The following is a 15,937-nucleotide window of genomic DNA, read 5'->3' as shown; positions in this document are numbered from 1 at the left end:
CGTACTATACTACAACAAAAACCGTTCCTGACTAGATGTGTGTGTCTCTGCAACCAATCGAATAGGTAGTCTAGTTACTCCACATTTATTACCCTATAGTATTTTCCGAAAAACTGTTTTCTGCGGGATTCCATTCTAGGACTAAGTATTTCTAGGATTTCAAGATTTGTTAATTTGGAAAGAAAAATATAGGTTGTGATTTTGGCTGGGTTTGACCCTAACCGGTAATTTTTGTATGTTTGACAGACTTTCGACGTTTGTCACAGTTAAAGTAAGATTGTGCAACCCAGCCTTACACATTTTCTAAAAAATATGTATGAGAGTTACACAAAATTATTTATCACCTACATCTTTGCACACATCTGAAAGATTAGAAAATCCTTTTAAAATATTATCCAGATAATCATTGTCGCAACAAATATCTTAGTTAGTAAGATAAATATATCTTTATCAAGTTATTAGTAACAATAACAGTATTATTTTCCGTGTAAATATTAGTTTTTACATTCTGATATGATACGAACAGCTCCATAGAGCGGGAGAAGTGGCGTGGTGTTTGGTACCTAAGTACCTACAAGGTTCGATTGTTGTTCAGGTCAATCAAGAAAAGGAGATGTGAATAATGATTATGATAAATGATTCAGAATCATATCAACAATTTATACTTCTATACTAATATTATAAATGCGAAAGTAACTCTGTCTGTCTCGCTTTCACGCCTAAACCACTGAACCGATTTTGATGAAATTTGGCATAGGGATAATTTAAGTCCCGGCAAAGGACATAGGATAGTTTTTATCCCGGTTTTTGAAACAGGGACGCGCGTGATAAAGTTTTTCTGTGACAGACAAAATTCCACGCGGGCGAAGCCGCGGGCGGAAAGCTAGTAATATTTATACGACGTAGCCCGTTAAATTTTGTCAGTGTGTCGAGTCAGATTCGAGGAACGCGGGTTCGATCCCCATTGCCACTAGACTATTGTAGTGAACCCACTCATAAAAAACTCATTTATTTTTGCAAATAGGCGATTAAAAAACACTTTTACACGTCCCAGTATTAACCCTACCACTGCTTCGGGTCAATAAATGGGCCAGTGCTGAGAAGAAGCAGCGCAAGAAACTCAGTCACTACTAAGCACTCGTAAGCGACTTGGCCCGTGGGCCAACTAAAAGTGGGCCAAGTCACTGGAAGACCAAGACTCCAAGATTACCACGAGGGGTTAACGGGACTCCTGTCCAAAAAAAATCAAGAATACATTTTATTCATTAAAATCATTATAGCCGTTATAACGGCCATAATATGTCGGCCCTTTGGTGGTAGAGGTTCGAAACGGACTACTATGCCGAGCGAGAGGTCCCCAGTTCGATTCCCGGCCGGGCAAAAATTGATAATTTTAATTTCTGTGACGAGTCTATCGTAGGTGTTACTATGTAAATATAAATTGTATTAATTAAGTGAACATGCACGAAGTCATGAACACCAGTTTCAAGTGACGCGAAGTTTTTATTTGTATTTAAATGTCCTTTCAAATTCGTGGTCCACCCACGTCTAAGTTTATTATTAAGGACAGGTAAGTACGAGTACTTATTAATATAGTATGTACCTAATACGGCAATACTTTTCGAATAAAAGATAAAATATTTTGTACGGCACGAAGAAGGCACGTCTCTACTTGAATAAAAGGCTCTATATTACGTTTTATAAGTACCTACCAAATGTCTGACAGTATCGAACTTGTCCCATCAGTCCTATAACACAGGTTATGATCTATCTTCTATCTATATAAATAAAAATGAATTGATGTTCGTTAGTCTGATTAAAACTCGAGAACGGCTGGGCCGATTGAGCTGATTTTGGTTTTAAAATGTTTGTCGTAGTCCAGGGTAGGTCTAAACGGTGAGCAAACACGCGCGCGATATTGTTTTTCTGTGACAGACAAAATTCCACGCGGGCGAAGTCGCAGGCGGAAAGCTAGTAAGAAATAAAGTTTTCAATTGACCTGACCAAGACTCAAACCTTGGGACTCAGTGAATACTTTAAATTCACCTCTCCGCTATATTGAGTCGATAAAAACGCAGCAATTTAAAAAGGTTCAATTCCAACTGCGCCTTCCGGGAAAAACAAATCTTACGACAATTAAAAACACTTTACAGTTTATTGGCTTATTTAATGATAATGATAATTTCTGTCACAACACCGATCCGCGAGTGGGCGCAGATCGCTGCGAACTTTGATAATGGTCGCTCCTTTTGTTAAACAGGTAGTTTTTTATTTGTTTTGCCTTAAAAAAAATCAACATGCCTTCTTAACGCATCGCTAAGTAATGCAGTCGAGAAACTAATTGTTGTTGTTTTTTTTTGGTTTGTGAAGTTACTGGTGTGAAATGTTGTGAAAAAGAGTGGAAAAATGTGCTGAAATTGTGAAGATTTTTTAGTTTGGCCCTTTTAAGGGTTGGCAATTTATGGTTGGATTTTTTCATTTTATATTAAACAAAATTCGCACTGAAGCAGAAAATAGAATAGAAAGTATTTATTTGTCTCAAAACACTAGATTTAAAAAGCTGGGGGCTTAAAAGCCTCTCTACTGAGAAAAAATATTTGAGTTTGTACACACTCCAATTTTATGCAATTTTCGTTCAGCGTTGTCGATCGAAAAACAACTATAACTAATTTCCTTGGGATGTCCTATCTCTTACCCTTTAAAATAATATGAAGAACTAAACATTTGTAAAATTAAATTTAAAAAAATGTGTGAGCTTAAATAAAAGAGTAAAAGCACGACCAATAAATATTATCGAACCTTCACTCGTAGTTAACAATATGCTAGCTAGGTACAACAATATTGTCAACAGGCTGGCCTTCTTAAATAAATACTGAGGAGTGAATGCAATAAAAACATTTTTTTTTAATAAACACTGCAAAGCAGACATCGTTAAAACCGTTATAATAGTTTAAATAATGACAATAATCCTTGTTGAGCTAGCCAATGTTATCTATACTTATAATAAATCTGTAGAGAGGTCAATTCTGTACATGAAATATATTTTCAAAATAACTATCAGGGGGTGTAAATCATTTCGTATGAAAAATCTAAACCGCTTAAGTTAGACGCTTGTAATTTGACACGTAGGTACCTTAGTAAACTTAAAGCTTAGTTACAACAGGATATTGCAAAATTCTCACGGGAACGGGAGTTAGCGGGAAAAAACATTTGCATGAAAAAATCTAAACCGCGTAAGATAGATGAAGGTGGTAAAACGGGATCCACGCGTACGAAGTCGCGGGCGGCCGCTAGTAAATTAACAAAATATGTAGAGCCTTCTAAAGTAGGTACAAAATAACTTTTTTATGTTAAGTATCGCCGTATTACGCTTGAAATTTGGCATGCAGGTACCTTAGTAAACTTAAAGTTTAGTTACAACAGGATATTGCAAAATTCCCACGGGAACGGGAGCGGGAAAAAACATTTGTATGAAAATATCTAAACCGCGTAAGATAGACGCTTAAAATTTGGCATGCAGGTACCTTATAGTAAACTTAAAGCTTAGTTACAACAGGATATTGCAAAATTCCCACGGAAACGGGAGTTAGCGGGAAAAAACATTTGTATGACTGACTCACTGACATATCAATGCACAGCCTAAACGGCTAAACGTAGGCACTTGAAATTTGGAAGGGACGTAGCTTAGGTACCGTAGAGGTGCACTAAGAAAGGAATTCCCGAAATTCCCAAGGCAACGGGAATTCCCGGGAAAATACTTTTGTATTAAAAATCTAAACCGCTTAAGTTAGACGCTTGAAAGGCATGCAGGTACCTTAGTAAACTTAAAGCTTAGTTACAACAGGATATTGCGAAATTCCCACGGGAACGGGAGTTAGCGGGAAAAAACATTTGTATGAAAAAATCTAAACCGCGTAAGATAGATGAAGGGGGTAAAACGGGATCCACGCGTACGAAGTCGCGGGCGGCCGCTAGTATCTATAATAAATTTATTCTAATACCTACTTAATTACAACGTTGGTGAGGTTTTAAGTAAGTAGATATAGCAGTCATAACAATAACATTTGTGTCTGGGTTGAGTAAGTATTAGACCTAGCGAGACATACTCATCTACATATCACCTAAAATTAGTGACGTCAATCTAATAAAACGGCACCTTATTTGCATCAAAATACAGTTTTCCACAGAAAAAAGAATGATTTCACTTCTTTTTTTCACGATTTCCATAATTAGGTATACAATGACAGTAAATATTGTTACAATTATATTACTAAGAAACTACAGCTTTTGCTCGCGGCTTCACCCACGTAAAATTTATTTTATCACAGAGCGTCATAAAATATAGCCTATGTTATTCTGGGTTATCTATCTATCTATACTTATAATAAATCTGTAGAGAGGTCAATTCTGTACATGAAATATATTTTCAAAATAACTATTAGGGGGTGATTAGTGATCGATACTGATGCCAAAAATGCAATCAGTAAAATTTTTGTCTGTCTGTCTGTCTGTATGTTCCTTATAGAAACAAAAACTACTCGACGGATTTTAACGAAACTTGGCACAATTATTCTTCATACTCCTGGGCAGGTTAGGACGCTTGAAAGGCATGCAGGTATCTTAGTAAACTTAAAGCTTAGTTACAACAGGATATTGCAAAAGGGTCCGTGGCCGAGTCCCCCAGTGTACGACGCACCCGTGGTCGACACCCCCGGTCAGTTAAATTCGATTTGAAGCAATTTTTAATCAAATGTACTGTCAGGCACAAAAATGTTTATAAACGAATAAATATACATATATTAGGCCAGTAGAATTAAACACAAAAATGAATCTAATAAAATGAAAATAATTCCTACAAAAGTTTTTTGTTTCTTACTACTGCTGGTTTGGGGTTAAAATTTTGCTCCCAGATTGTATAAATAGCGTCAAACATGCATAGTTTAGTATAATAATTCGCTTGTGAAACTTTTTTCGTCGACTGTACTTAGTGCAAAAGCCGAAAAAAATATGATATTAAATTTATTTAAATCGGGGGCGTCCACCACGGGTGCGTCGAACACTTTTAAACAAATTAACCTTACTAAACAAATTGCGACATTATGGTGTTTCGAATAAGTCACTTGATCTGTTGAACTCGTATCTCACAGGCAGAAAACAAAAAGTTTGTATTAACGGAACTGAGTCTTCTGGAGCACCTCTTACTATGGGTGTGCCGCAGGGATCAATATTAGGACCTTTGCTATTTCTAATTTATATTAATGACCTTCCTTACTTTGTAAAAGATCTGTGTGATATTGTGTTATTTGCTGATGACACATCTCTCATTTTCAAAGTTGATAGAGGTAAAGTAAATTTTGACGATATTAATGATACACTCTGACAGGTTCTATATTGGTTCACTGTTAACAACTTATTGTTAAATGCAAATAAAACTAAGTGCATTAAATTTAGCTTACCTAATGTGAGGCAGGTTTCCACGCAATTAATGGTGAAGAATGAACCATTAAATAGCATAAATTCCACAACATTCTTGGGAATCACTTTAGATGCTAAACTTCAGTGGGGTCCTCATATTGAAACTTTGTCAAAAAGGCTCAGTTCGACTGCTTTTGCAGTGAGAAAGATAAGGCAATTAACTGACATTGAAACGGCAAGGCTAGTATATTTTAGCTATTTTCACAGTATAATGTCATACGGCATATTGTTGTGGGGCTCAGCCGCGGACATTGAAACTGTGTTTGTTCTGCAGAAGAGAGCAGTGCGGGCCATTTATAACCTTGGACCCCGATTTTCCTTGAAAGATTTTTTTAAGGAAATTAACATTCTGATAGTAGCTTCACAGTTCATTTATGAAAACCTTTTATATGTTCGCAAAAATATAGAGCAATTCACGAAAAAGAGCGATTTGCATAACTTTAATACAAGAAACAAAAATAAACTTGCCGTTCCAAATTTCAGACTGCATAAGATTAAGAATTCATTTATGGGGAAATGTATTAAATTATTTAATAAATTACCACAAACTGTTGTAGAACTACCCATTCATAAATTCAAAGCACATATTAAAAGTACCTTAATGAAAAAGGGCTACTATAAAGTCGATGATTATTTAAAAGATAAAAATGTTTGGGATGCGTAACTGCCTAGCTCGCATAAATATTTATAACTATGTATTTTGAAAACCTGTAAACCTTTGAAAAAGAGGCTGACAATAGTGTCTGAGTTTCTTGCGCTGCTTCTTTTCAGCACTGGCCCATTTATTGTCCTGAAGCAGTGGTAGGGTTAATACTGGGACGTGTAAAAGTGCTTTTTTAAAGCCTACTTACAAAAATAAATGAGTTTTACTGAGTTTTACTGGGGGACTCGGCCACTTAGTAAACTTAAAGCTTAGTTAGAACAGGATATTGCAAAATTCTCAAGGGAACGGCAGTTAGCGGGAAAAAACATTTGTATGAAAAAATCTAAACCGCGTAAGGTAGATGAAGGGGGTAAAACGGGATCCACACGTACGAAGTCGCGGGCGGCCGCTAGTCTTGAATATTTTTCTAGTTAATGAAGGTAGAACAATCTATTTTATAAACTACCTGCATAATACTTATTTCAAGTACGAAAATACGATCATTACAAGTATTTTTTCGCGTACAAGAAATAATAAAATAAAATAAAATAAATATCCTTATCATCTTAACGATGGCGATCTGCACGCGTTGGTGGTTGAAGCTTTACTGGTGTCGATAACCGTTATTAGCGACTTTCGCCAGTATTCACAAACATTACTATGAGGTCTCACAGTGCGCGTGGACACACAGGGTGACACACAGAGCTCTATTCAACGCTGTGCGTTCGATTGCTGCTTCACTTAAGCAAGCATCGTTTGTGAATACGGGCGTTTGTCTCCCCAGCTGCCTACCTTGGACAACCAGTCAATTTGGAGTAATAAATAATTGTATTTGTTTATTTCAGGCATGGACGGTAAGCGGGGTGCTCCTGAACATGCTAGGGCAGGGCATGGTGCTTAGCTTCCCGTCCTGCCTTCTGCCAGGTCTTAAGGACCCCAGCTCCAGCATCAAGGTCGACCTGGGCATGGCCTCATGGCTGGGTTAGTATCTGTCTCCGTTTCAGCCAAATGACGTCCACTGCTGGACAAAGGCCTTCCCCAAGGTTTTCCACAATGAATTCCGCATCCAGGCTCTTCCCTTAATCTTCTCTTAGTATCTATCTATAAAAGCGAAAGGTCACTGACTGACTGACTGACCTTTGTCACCTGTCATTCGCTTTACAGTGGAGGGAAGTCGAACCTTAATTTCGAACTCCTCCTATGTTATTCTGATTAATTTCGTTGCTGGTCCAATGACAGTTTAACTTTCCCCCCGGACAAACTTGACCTTCATTGGTTGAGTTTTTGTGGCGGTCAAGCTGTAGATCTTGGCTACACAGGAGTTGCAGTGGTGGGTACGAGAGGTGGGAATAGTCCCGTGACTGACTGACTGACTCAGTCACTTATCACAAAATCTCATAAACTACAAGTGCTAGGAGTCTCAAATTTTGCATGGGGGTTCCTTTTAGAACGTAGGTGCTCACTAAGACTAAGGGATTTTTCAAAATTCAACTCCTAAGGGGATAAAACGGGATCCACGCGTACGAATTCGCGGGCGGCCACTAAGTAGTTAATTTATATTTATAGTAGGTAAAGTCAATTCGTGACACCCAGTGTACAAAAAGTAGACAACACAATCATAATCAAATTGGAAATACGTTTTTGGAAAAACTGTTAAAACGAACAAGAGAACCTACGGAGATAACGTGGAATATGGTGGTAAAGCTGGTTCAAATGTGCTATTAGGTACTTGTTCAAGTGTTGTCACCTTAATTTTTTTACCCACATTTTCGCAAATATTTGATTTGATACCTGATCCTGACCCCATTATTTAGCGAACTAAATAGGTGAGTTTTAGTCTCGTAGGCCAAAAAACTGTGAAGGCTAGGCTGTCTGTAATGGACATGATGTTACAGAATAAATAAAAGGTGGAGTTTACTTATGACGGGTTTTCAGGTGGAGACCATGTCTTCACGCTCCATTTCAACCTATAGTGGCTATGTCGACCATAAAGGATTATGTTTATCCGTTAAGTCCGTATGAAAATGAATAGAAATCCTCCCTACCTACTTATAACTTGCAAAGCTCAAGAAGAAACACCTAAATGAGTTTGATAGACAGGGTTTATGATGAGGGCCATAGTGTATCTACAGCCTTGCCTACTTGTTTCATCATCAACAGCCCTTTACAGTCCACTGCTGGACTATGAGCCTCCTCCACTATAGTGGAGGGTTTTGCCATAATCTCCACGCTAGGCAGGCGGGTTGGAGATCGCAGTTTAAAAGATTGATGTTTTTCAGAGAGCGCTGCCGCCCATTCTCTGTTTGATGTGTAGTCCCTAAGTCGCCTCTTACGACACCCGCGGGAAGAGTAGGGGTTGGTGACAAATGTATTCTACTCTGCCGTCACCACACGGCTGCCTACTTGTTTATCTAATAATAATTGAAAAGACAAATAGCATTGCTAAAATTATGAGGAAACCGCTATTTTTTCCACGACAACTAAAACATTACAATTTCAAAAAAGGTGCGACCCTTATTAATTACTTAACTTGTACAATTGAACAATAGACTGGCATTTATCGGGCAATTACACAAATCGTGATTAACTAATCGTGACACCGTTTATCTGCAGTTTCAAACAGATTTGTAACAGGTAAATAAAGCAATAACAACAGTGTACGCGAATTGTTGGATGCCATATAAGTAGGTAAATATAAAAATAACATGAAATTGGCAGGCTGATTAAAAAATCAAATAACCTCGGTTCGTGTTGTTGAAATAGCTGCTTTATCCTGCTATAAAATAATTAAAAAAACACTCACCCGAGTCACCCGTTCTGCACTTCAAAACACTGCCTGAACCGCTGTTCCCCATTTCTTCTTCTGCCTTCAGAATGGAAGAAGTTGTTGAAAAATCAGCCTTGAAAAAATCGATATCACACATTATACACACGCACACAAGACTCACTACAAAGCACAAACCTTTACACACAATATGGCGGTGAACGAGCAAATACGATCCACGGTACCTATGGAAACTTCTACGGTAGAATTTTCCAGAAAGAAGCTGTGACTCCGGAGACGACGTCCGGAGTGAACGACGGTAGTTCGTAGACTAATGTAGAATGCAGCGAAAGGCAGCGGGAGAATATACGAAAAAATGTGGGTGGTTTAGAAAACAAAAAAATACGACTGCCCACATTATGAACAACTTTATTTTTATCTTGGAATTATTTTGTTCATTTCTTCGTTAGAAATTTTAAACTCGATGAAACTAAAGTTTTTTTAGCAAAGGGCTAAAAAAAATCTTAGTCTTTTTTGAAGTTCATTTAGAAACAACAAACTACATACTACTCGTACTTACTTTTTCCAGCATCATCTATAGACTATATTCTGGTTGGCAATATTTATAGTTAGCGTATAGGATATTTTTATATTTTTCAATGGGCATGGCATGGCCCCTGACATGCCATGTATCGAACATGGCATGTCAGAGTTAAGTTGTAAGTACTTACCTAATCATACATTTGCTCCCCATAAGTCAACGTCCACTCATTGTATGTGATGCAATGTTCAAAATATGCAGGTACTTAACTATTCTCCATTATGTAAACGTGACTGGTAGCACCTAAAAGACCGTAAATATTCTCTAAATTATACCTAAAACTGTAAATGAGAGCACGATGACATAGTAGGTAATAAAATTGTTTTATCAAGAGCAATCAACTACGAGTAGGTAAATCTATGCTTCTACAAATAGACGTAAATAGATAGGTAAGTTTTTATAAAATAGCAGTCTCACGGCCGAATACTGAAACGCCATTTAAATATTTGACGGCTTCTCAAATAGTTAAGCAGCTCCTAAACTTACATTTCGCATACTCAAAACAATATCTGAGCAGTTCTCAATTTTTAAGCACCTCTCAAATTAAGTTGCACTCAAACGCCACTCAAATGAATTTTCGCATACTGAAACCGCCTTTTACCCGTGGTCCCCCCAACATGTCCCCCTGGTGGGTCCACGGGTAATTTTTTTTACCCGTTGTCCCACCGTTCTGAACAGTGTTTGCCAGTGGGTCTACGGGTAATTTATTTTAACCATGGTCCCACCGCACTAAGTGGCAAACATTGCTTGTCACCTAGCCTAGGTATCTATATAATATTATAAAAAAATCTATAATTAATATAGAAAATAATTATAGGTAAGTACGGCACCTTATTATCTTTATACTATCTTCACATCACACATGTGGGTTAAAGTCACTCATATCCTACTCGGCGTTTGATATTTCATCCCAGACATAGGTGATATGCAATGTTTGCCATTTAGTGCGGTGGGACTAGAGATGGGTAGTGGGTAAAAACCCATTTCATAGCAGCTATTTTGGTTGTTACTTTGTGCACTAAGTATACGATGCACAGTTGGCTGTTCGATGTGGAAGATATCACCTAGTACACGTTCATAACTTCCCGTTGCGTAGAACCGTAGGGTTATAATAAAAGTATTTGGTCCACTGGTTGTATGGCGTTTGGTGAGGGATTTCAAAGAGTTTCCAAATTATGAATCCAGAAACAACACCGTTTCTTTTGAGACGCGGAACCTCGCTCGGAATTGCATGTCATAATAATAATATTTTTCAATAGCGTTCAGCCTTATTGCGTTCCTGCCATTAGATTTAGGTATTTCCTCGAGGCTCGAAAGAAATGATAACGTTGACACAAACATTATTTACCACTATTCGGGTCGATTTATGTATAAGAATAGGATTTAAGATATACCGCGCAAGCACTCTCAAATTTAACGGCTGCTCAAGACGATTTGACAGTTGTTTGAGTAATGGCCATTCTTAAATTTGTGCCAATTTTTTTTTTAAAAACTAAAGATTTTTTTTGTAGTTTTTGCGATGTGTGTCGAAAGTATAAACCAAAAGCATACTTTTGATGTATATGGACAACCTTAAAGCCCTCGGAAAGGAAACAAAATAGCCTACGTAAACACGGCTGTGACACTGCATGACACGGATGTGACAGTTTTACATTTTTACTGTAAATATTTATATTTATGTTGTTAAATTTATATCATCATAGTTTAAATTGATTAACAATAAAATACACTAAATTCATTTCATCAACAAAGTTAGTTATTTGGTAATATGAACTTTTTTCTGAACATCTAAATATTTAATAAAAATTGAGATGAAAAGTACCATCAGGTAGTTAATATATCCACTAGATAATAAAAAAATAGACTCTTTATTATTGGCACTATTTGATCATGCTTCCGATATGCCACCTACATGGTTTCGATATGATATGCTTAACAAATTAGTAAATCTTAAACACAGTAATTGAGTATCAAATGAGATTTCTGTAAGATTCGCATAACAGTTAATTTTGACAACTTAAACATGTTTCATAGTCACTTTACCACTAAAAATATGGTTAATAGCAATTCCTTTCAGAACAAAACCGACCACCTCTGCAGGGCCTTTACCGGGAGCTGTCTCAGTAAAATTTGATATTACTGCAGAAATGAGAAAGTGCAATCATTTTTCCTTCGTGGCATCTAGAAAATCATACTAGCGAAAAATCAGTACCTACACTTACTAAAATGCTACTCCTAAAAATTACACAATACACAAAAGAATTTAGCAGAACAACAAAAACTATTAAAATAATAAAAATAGAATGTCACAACCACGCGTTTTAATGTCACGACCATGTACTTAAATAGTTTGCGGTGGTGACACATTTTTAATACCATGGCCGTGACAATTTGAAACGTGTCCGATATATCCAAAAAACTATCTGTGAATTAGCAGATCTTGTGTAATTATCTGAAACTATGCTGCATGAGGTACATAATTATATTTTAAACAATAGCATGACATTGATACCTACCTTTAAAAACCGTACACGGGATGGACGTGTTATATGGTTGTCCCTTTTTTCAAATAAATAGGAAATATTTTTTGCGGCTCACTCACTACGTTCAGCCATTTGCAAATCTAATAAGATAATAATGTTACTGTTCTAAAAAAACTTAGCAAGGGATGTCAATATCAAAGATAGTTTTTTACCGAGTTACGCATATTTAAAGTGGCGCACTTGGTTGTGACACAAAAACTGCTCACACAATGTTTGGTGTTCAAAATCAAAAATGGTCATTATTATTGATATATATTTTTAACAGTCTTATAAAACATATATTAATCTTGCATAATTACTGTAATATTTATCAAAATAACTTAACATCTATTCAGAAAAAAATATTTTATGTCCAAATCCGGGAATCTCACACTACACGGTCCGTGACATTTTGGACTTGTAATTTTTTTTAAATATTCTTCTAATAGTTTTATGATAAAAATTATATTCGGCCTAGTTAATAGAGGTATTTTACTAAGTAAATTAATATACAGTGCACTGATTTTCTTAAAAAACATATGCTATTCTTACATCTCACACAAAAATGCGTAAGAATAAGAATGGCCCTAATGCTTAGCGTTGAATGGCGTTTCAGTATGCGAAATTTTTTTTTTTTTGAAGAGATAAATGTTATTTATTCTGCTTTAACGGCCAACTAAAAAAACTGTGTACTTGCAGTACTTGTTAATCAATTGGCTATCAGCAATGATATTATACAGTGTGAGTCACGTTAAAGTGTACATATGAAAATAGATGAAACTAGACCTATTTTTATCGACAAAAAAGAGGTCAAAATATTTTTGAGATTTTTTTAAATTTTTTTATAGATTTTTTTTTCTTCCTATTACTTATTGTAAAGAAAACGTAATAACTTTTAAACTAAGCGGTATATCTTGATAAAATAAAAACAGTAATAACAGGCAATATTAAAAAAATACATAAAAAACACAAAAAAGGCCAACAAATAATAAAAAATGATACTTTTGAAAAAAATCTGCTTTTAAATTCGTGTTTTTTTGGTTATTTGATAAATTTCTCCAAAAAATGCCCCTATAACCGGTAGTTTTTATTACTTTGTATTATTTTCTATCGTATTACCTTCGTAAAACCAAAAATCGCATGTCTCTATCCCTATCACAACGTTTGCAATGATCGTTTGAACTAAGCCTCTCCGGGCGCGCCATTCAAAGCTTCGTTAACAACGAAACTGAAAATGGCTCTAGATTTGTAATTTTGATAAAGACAAGTAAGATTTCAAATAAAAACAAAAGATTTCGAAGTAAAATAAGCATTTTAGTTAAAATTAAAATTGTCTCTACCTGTAGCGGAGAAAAATGTTGTGGCAGGCCTTTGTTCAAACGATCATAGCAAATGTTGTGATAGGGCTAGAGACATGCGATTTTTGGTTTTACAAAGATAATACGATAGAGAATAATAGAAAGTAATAAAAACCACCTGTTATAGGGGCATTTTTTGGAGGAATTTATCAAATAACCAAAAAAACACGAATTTAAAAGCCGATTTTTTTCAAAAAGTATCATTTTTTATTATTTGTTGGCATTTTTGTATACTTTATGTATTTTTTTAGTATCGCCTGTTAAGTAGCATTATTACTGTTTTTATTTTATCAGGATATACCGTTTAGTTTAAAAGTTATTACGTTTTCTTTACAATAAGTAATTTGAAGAAAAAAAATTCTATAAAAAATTAAAAAAAAATCTCAAAAATTTTTTGACCTCTTTTTTGTCGATGAAAATAGATCTAGTTTCATTTATTTTCATATGTACACTTTAACGTGACTCANTAATATCATTGGCTATCAGTTACAAACTTATTACAGAACGTTCTGTTTGTATTGTTACAGCTTCCTCGGTGGGCCTATCCAGCTTGCTGGGTTTCTTCATCTCCTCAGTGCTCATGGAGTGGTACGGCAGGAAACTGGCTCATGCTCTAGTCATCCTACCCGGCACCACCGGCTGGATCATCATATACTTCTCCAAGGACATCACAACCCTCATGATAGGCAGAATCCTCGGAGGCATCACAGCAGGAGCTACCGTCACTTTAGGCGCAGTTGTAATCGGGGAATTCACCAGCCCAGAACACAGAGGCATGTTTCTAAATCTGAAGACAGCTGCCGTATGTTTGGGCAACACTACGATGCACATTCTCGGCCATTTCTTCCATTGGAAAACCGTAGCCCTCTGTGGACTAGTGCCTCATATTGTGGCTTTATGCATCGTCTCTACGTGGCCTGAGAGTCCTGCGTGGTTAGCATCTAAAAAGAGATACGACGAAAGCGAAAAAGCATTCATTTGGTTAAGAGGCAGTAGCCAGCTACAGGAGCACTACCAGCTCGTAAAATCACAAAAAGAGCGATTAACAACCACAAATAATTCTTTCAAGGGGAAATTTTCAGATTTCATGCACAAATTGGGAAGGAGAGACTTTTTAAAACCAGCATTCATTATTTTCTTGGGTGCTATCCTTCTGGAGGCATGTGGAAGGCACACGTTCCCTGCGTACGCTTCGACCATCATCAATGAAATCAATGGCAGCAAGCAGCAGTCGTTCCTCTACACCATAAGCATTGATTTGATCGTGACCGCTAGTGCCATGTCCTCTTCGGTGCTGGTCAAGATGATGAAGCGGAGGACTCTTCTCTTCTCAACAGGAATATCCGCTGTCTTGATGCTGTTCAGCGTTTGTACGTACCAGTATTTGGTAGGCAGATCCGTTATCCCAATGGAACACACGTGGATTCCGTTGACAATGCTGGTGGTCTACTTTATATTAGCAAATCTGGGGTGTACTCCAATACCGTTTGTGATATTGGGAGAAATATTCCCGTTAGCACATAGAGGGGCGGGGGTGGCCGCGTCTGGGGTTAGTATGTCTATAGGCTTGTATGTGTTCCTAGAAGTCACGCCATACTTGCTGGCCAGCGTCGGGTTCCACGGAACCTTCGCCGTGTTTGGTGGAGCCATGTGCGTCGCCATGTTAGGCCTGTACTTCATTCTGCCAGAGACCAAAGACAGGACACTGCAGGAGATCGAAGATTGTTTGAACTATGGCAAATATAGAGATGAAAAGACTGACCCTGAAGATGAGGAGGTTAGGCTCAAAATGATGAGCTAATGAGGACTGATTTTCATTGTAATGTTGGAAAACAAGGCCAGTATAGGTAATATTAGTGTTAGTATTTTTACGTATAAATCGGATTGGTTGGACTTTTGTTTGCATCATAATACCAACGTGTGCCTTTGTTGTTTAGCTGTCACTTTATTATGTTCCTAACTGTGCATTGTGTACTATATTTAGTGCGAATACACACTACTACAAACCTACCTACCTACACACTCAAAAAACGTATTGACCTCGACTCGACGACTAGAGAAAAATCATTTAAGTATGATAATTATGTTGAATGGCTTATTTCTACAGAATCTCTGCATTGCTCTGAAAACACTAAACTCCCATGTACCTATACTGTTTCAGAATAACCTTCAAACAAGGTGATAGAAGTGATAGAAGTCGTGGACTTGTAGGTTTATCTGTGAGTATGACTTTCAGTCGAGTTTTCAGAATTCCCAGAAACTTATTCTGAAATCTGAAATCCTGTATTATGTAAAATCGAAACATAGTTCCTAAGGATTATTTAAGAGTTATTATAAGTTAAGTCAGTGATAGTAAGTAGGCTATTATTTTATAAAAGCCGTATTATATTTGTATCATAGTTTATAAATAAATTGTGTTATAAATGAATAGGTATGTTTTTGCTTTCCTTCCTTTAATTAGTCATGATTGTAAAGGTAAGTAGGCTATTATTTTATAAAAGCCGTATTATATTTGTATCATGGTTTATAAATAAATTGTGTTATAAATGAATACGTATGTTTTTGCTTTTCTTC

The 15,937-nt window shown here is 36.5% G+C and overlaps 2 protein-coding genes across 2 annotated transcripts in view; one reads left to right on the top strand and one right to left on the bottom strand.

Moving 5' to 3' along the window:
• The window catches only part of LOC114365922 (facilitated trehalose transporter Tret1-like), a 56,409-nt gene extending 47,213 nt beyond the window's left edge, over positions 1-9,196 (bottom strand). The window contains exon 1 of the mRNA XM_028322642.1: positions 8,922-9,196. The gene's annotated coding sequence lies outside the window, so the exon portion shown is untranslated. The remainder of the gene's footprint in view (positions 1-8,921) is intronic.
• Positions 2,204-15,706, top strand: LOC114365924 (facilitated trehalose transporter Tret1). The gene is made up of 3 exons (XM_028322646.1): positions 2,204-2,260; positions 6,964-7,099; positions 13,891-15,706. The coding sequence occupies exons 1-3, from the start codon at positions 2,237-2,239 to the stop codon at positions 15,162-15,164; spliced, it is 1,434 nt and encodes a 477-aa protein (XP_028178447.1). The 5' UTR covers positions 2,204-2,236; the 3' UTR covers positions 15,165-15,706.
• The last annotated feature ends 231 nt before the right edge of the window (positions 15,707-15,937 follow it).

The sequence above is a fragment of the Ostrinia furnacalis genome, unplaced genomic scaffold, assembly GCF_004193835.3.
Source record: "Ostrinia furnacalis isolate ACB-3 unplaced genomic scaffold, ASM419383v2 OfSCF7680, whole genome shotgun sequence".
In the NCBI taxonomy this organism is placed as follows: domain Eukaryota; kingdom Metazoa; phylum Arthropoda; class Insecta; order Lepidoptera; family Crambidae; genus Ostrinia; species Ostrinia furnacalis.
The sequence above is the reverse complement of the archived record's forward strand: the minus strand, read 5'-3'. Positions and strand labels throughout refer to the sequence as shown.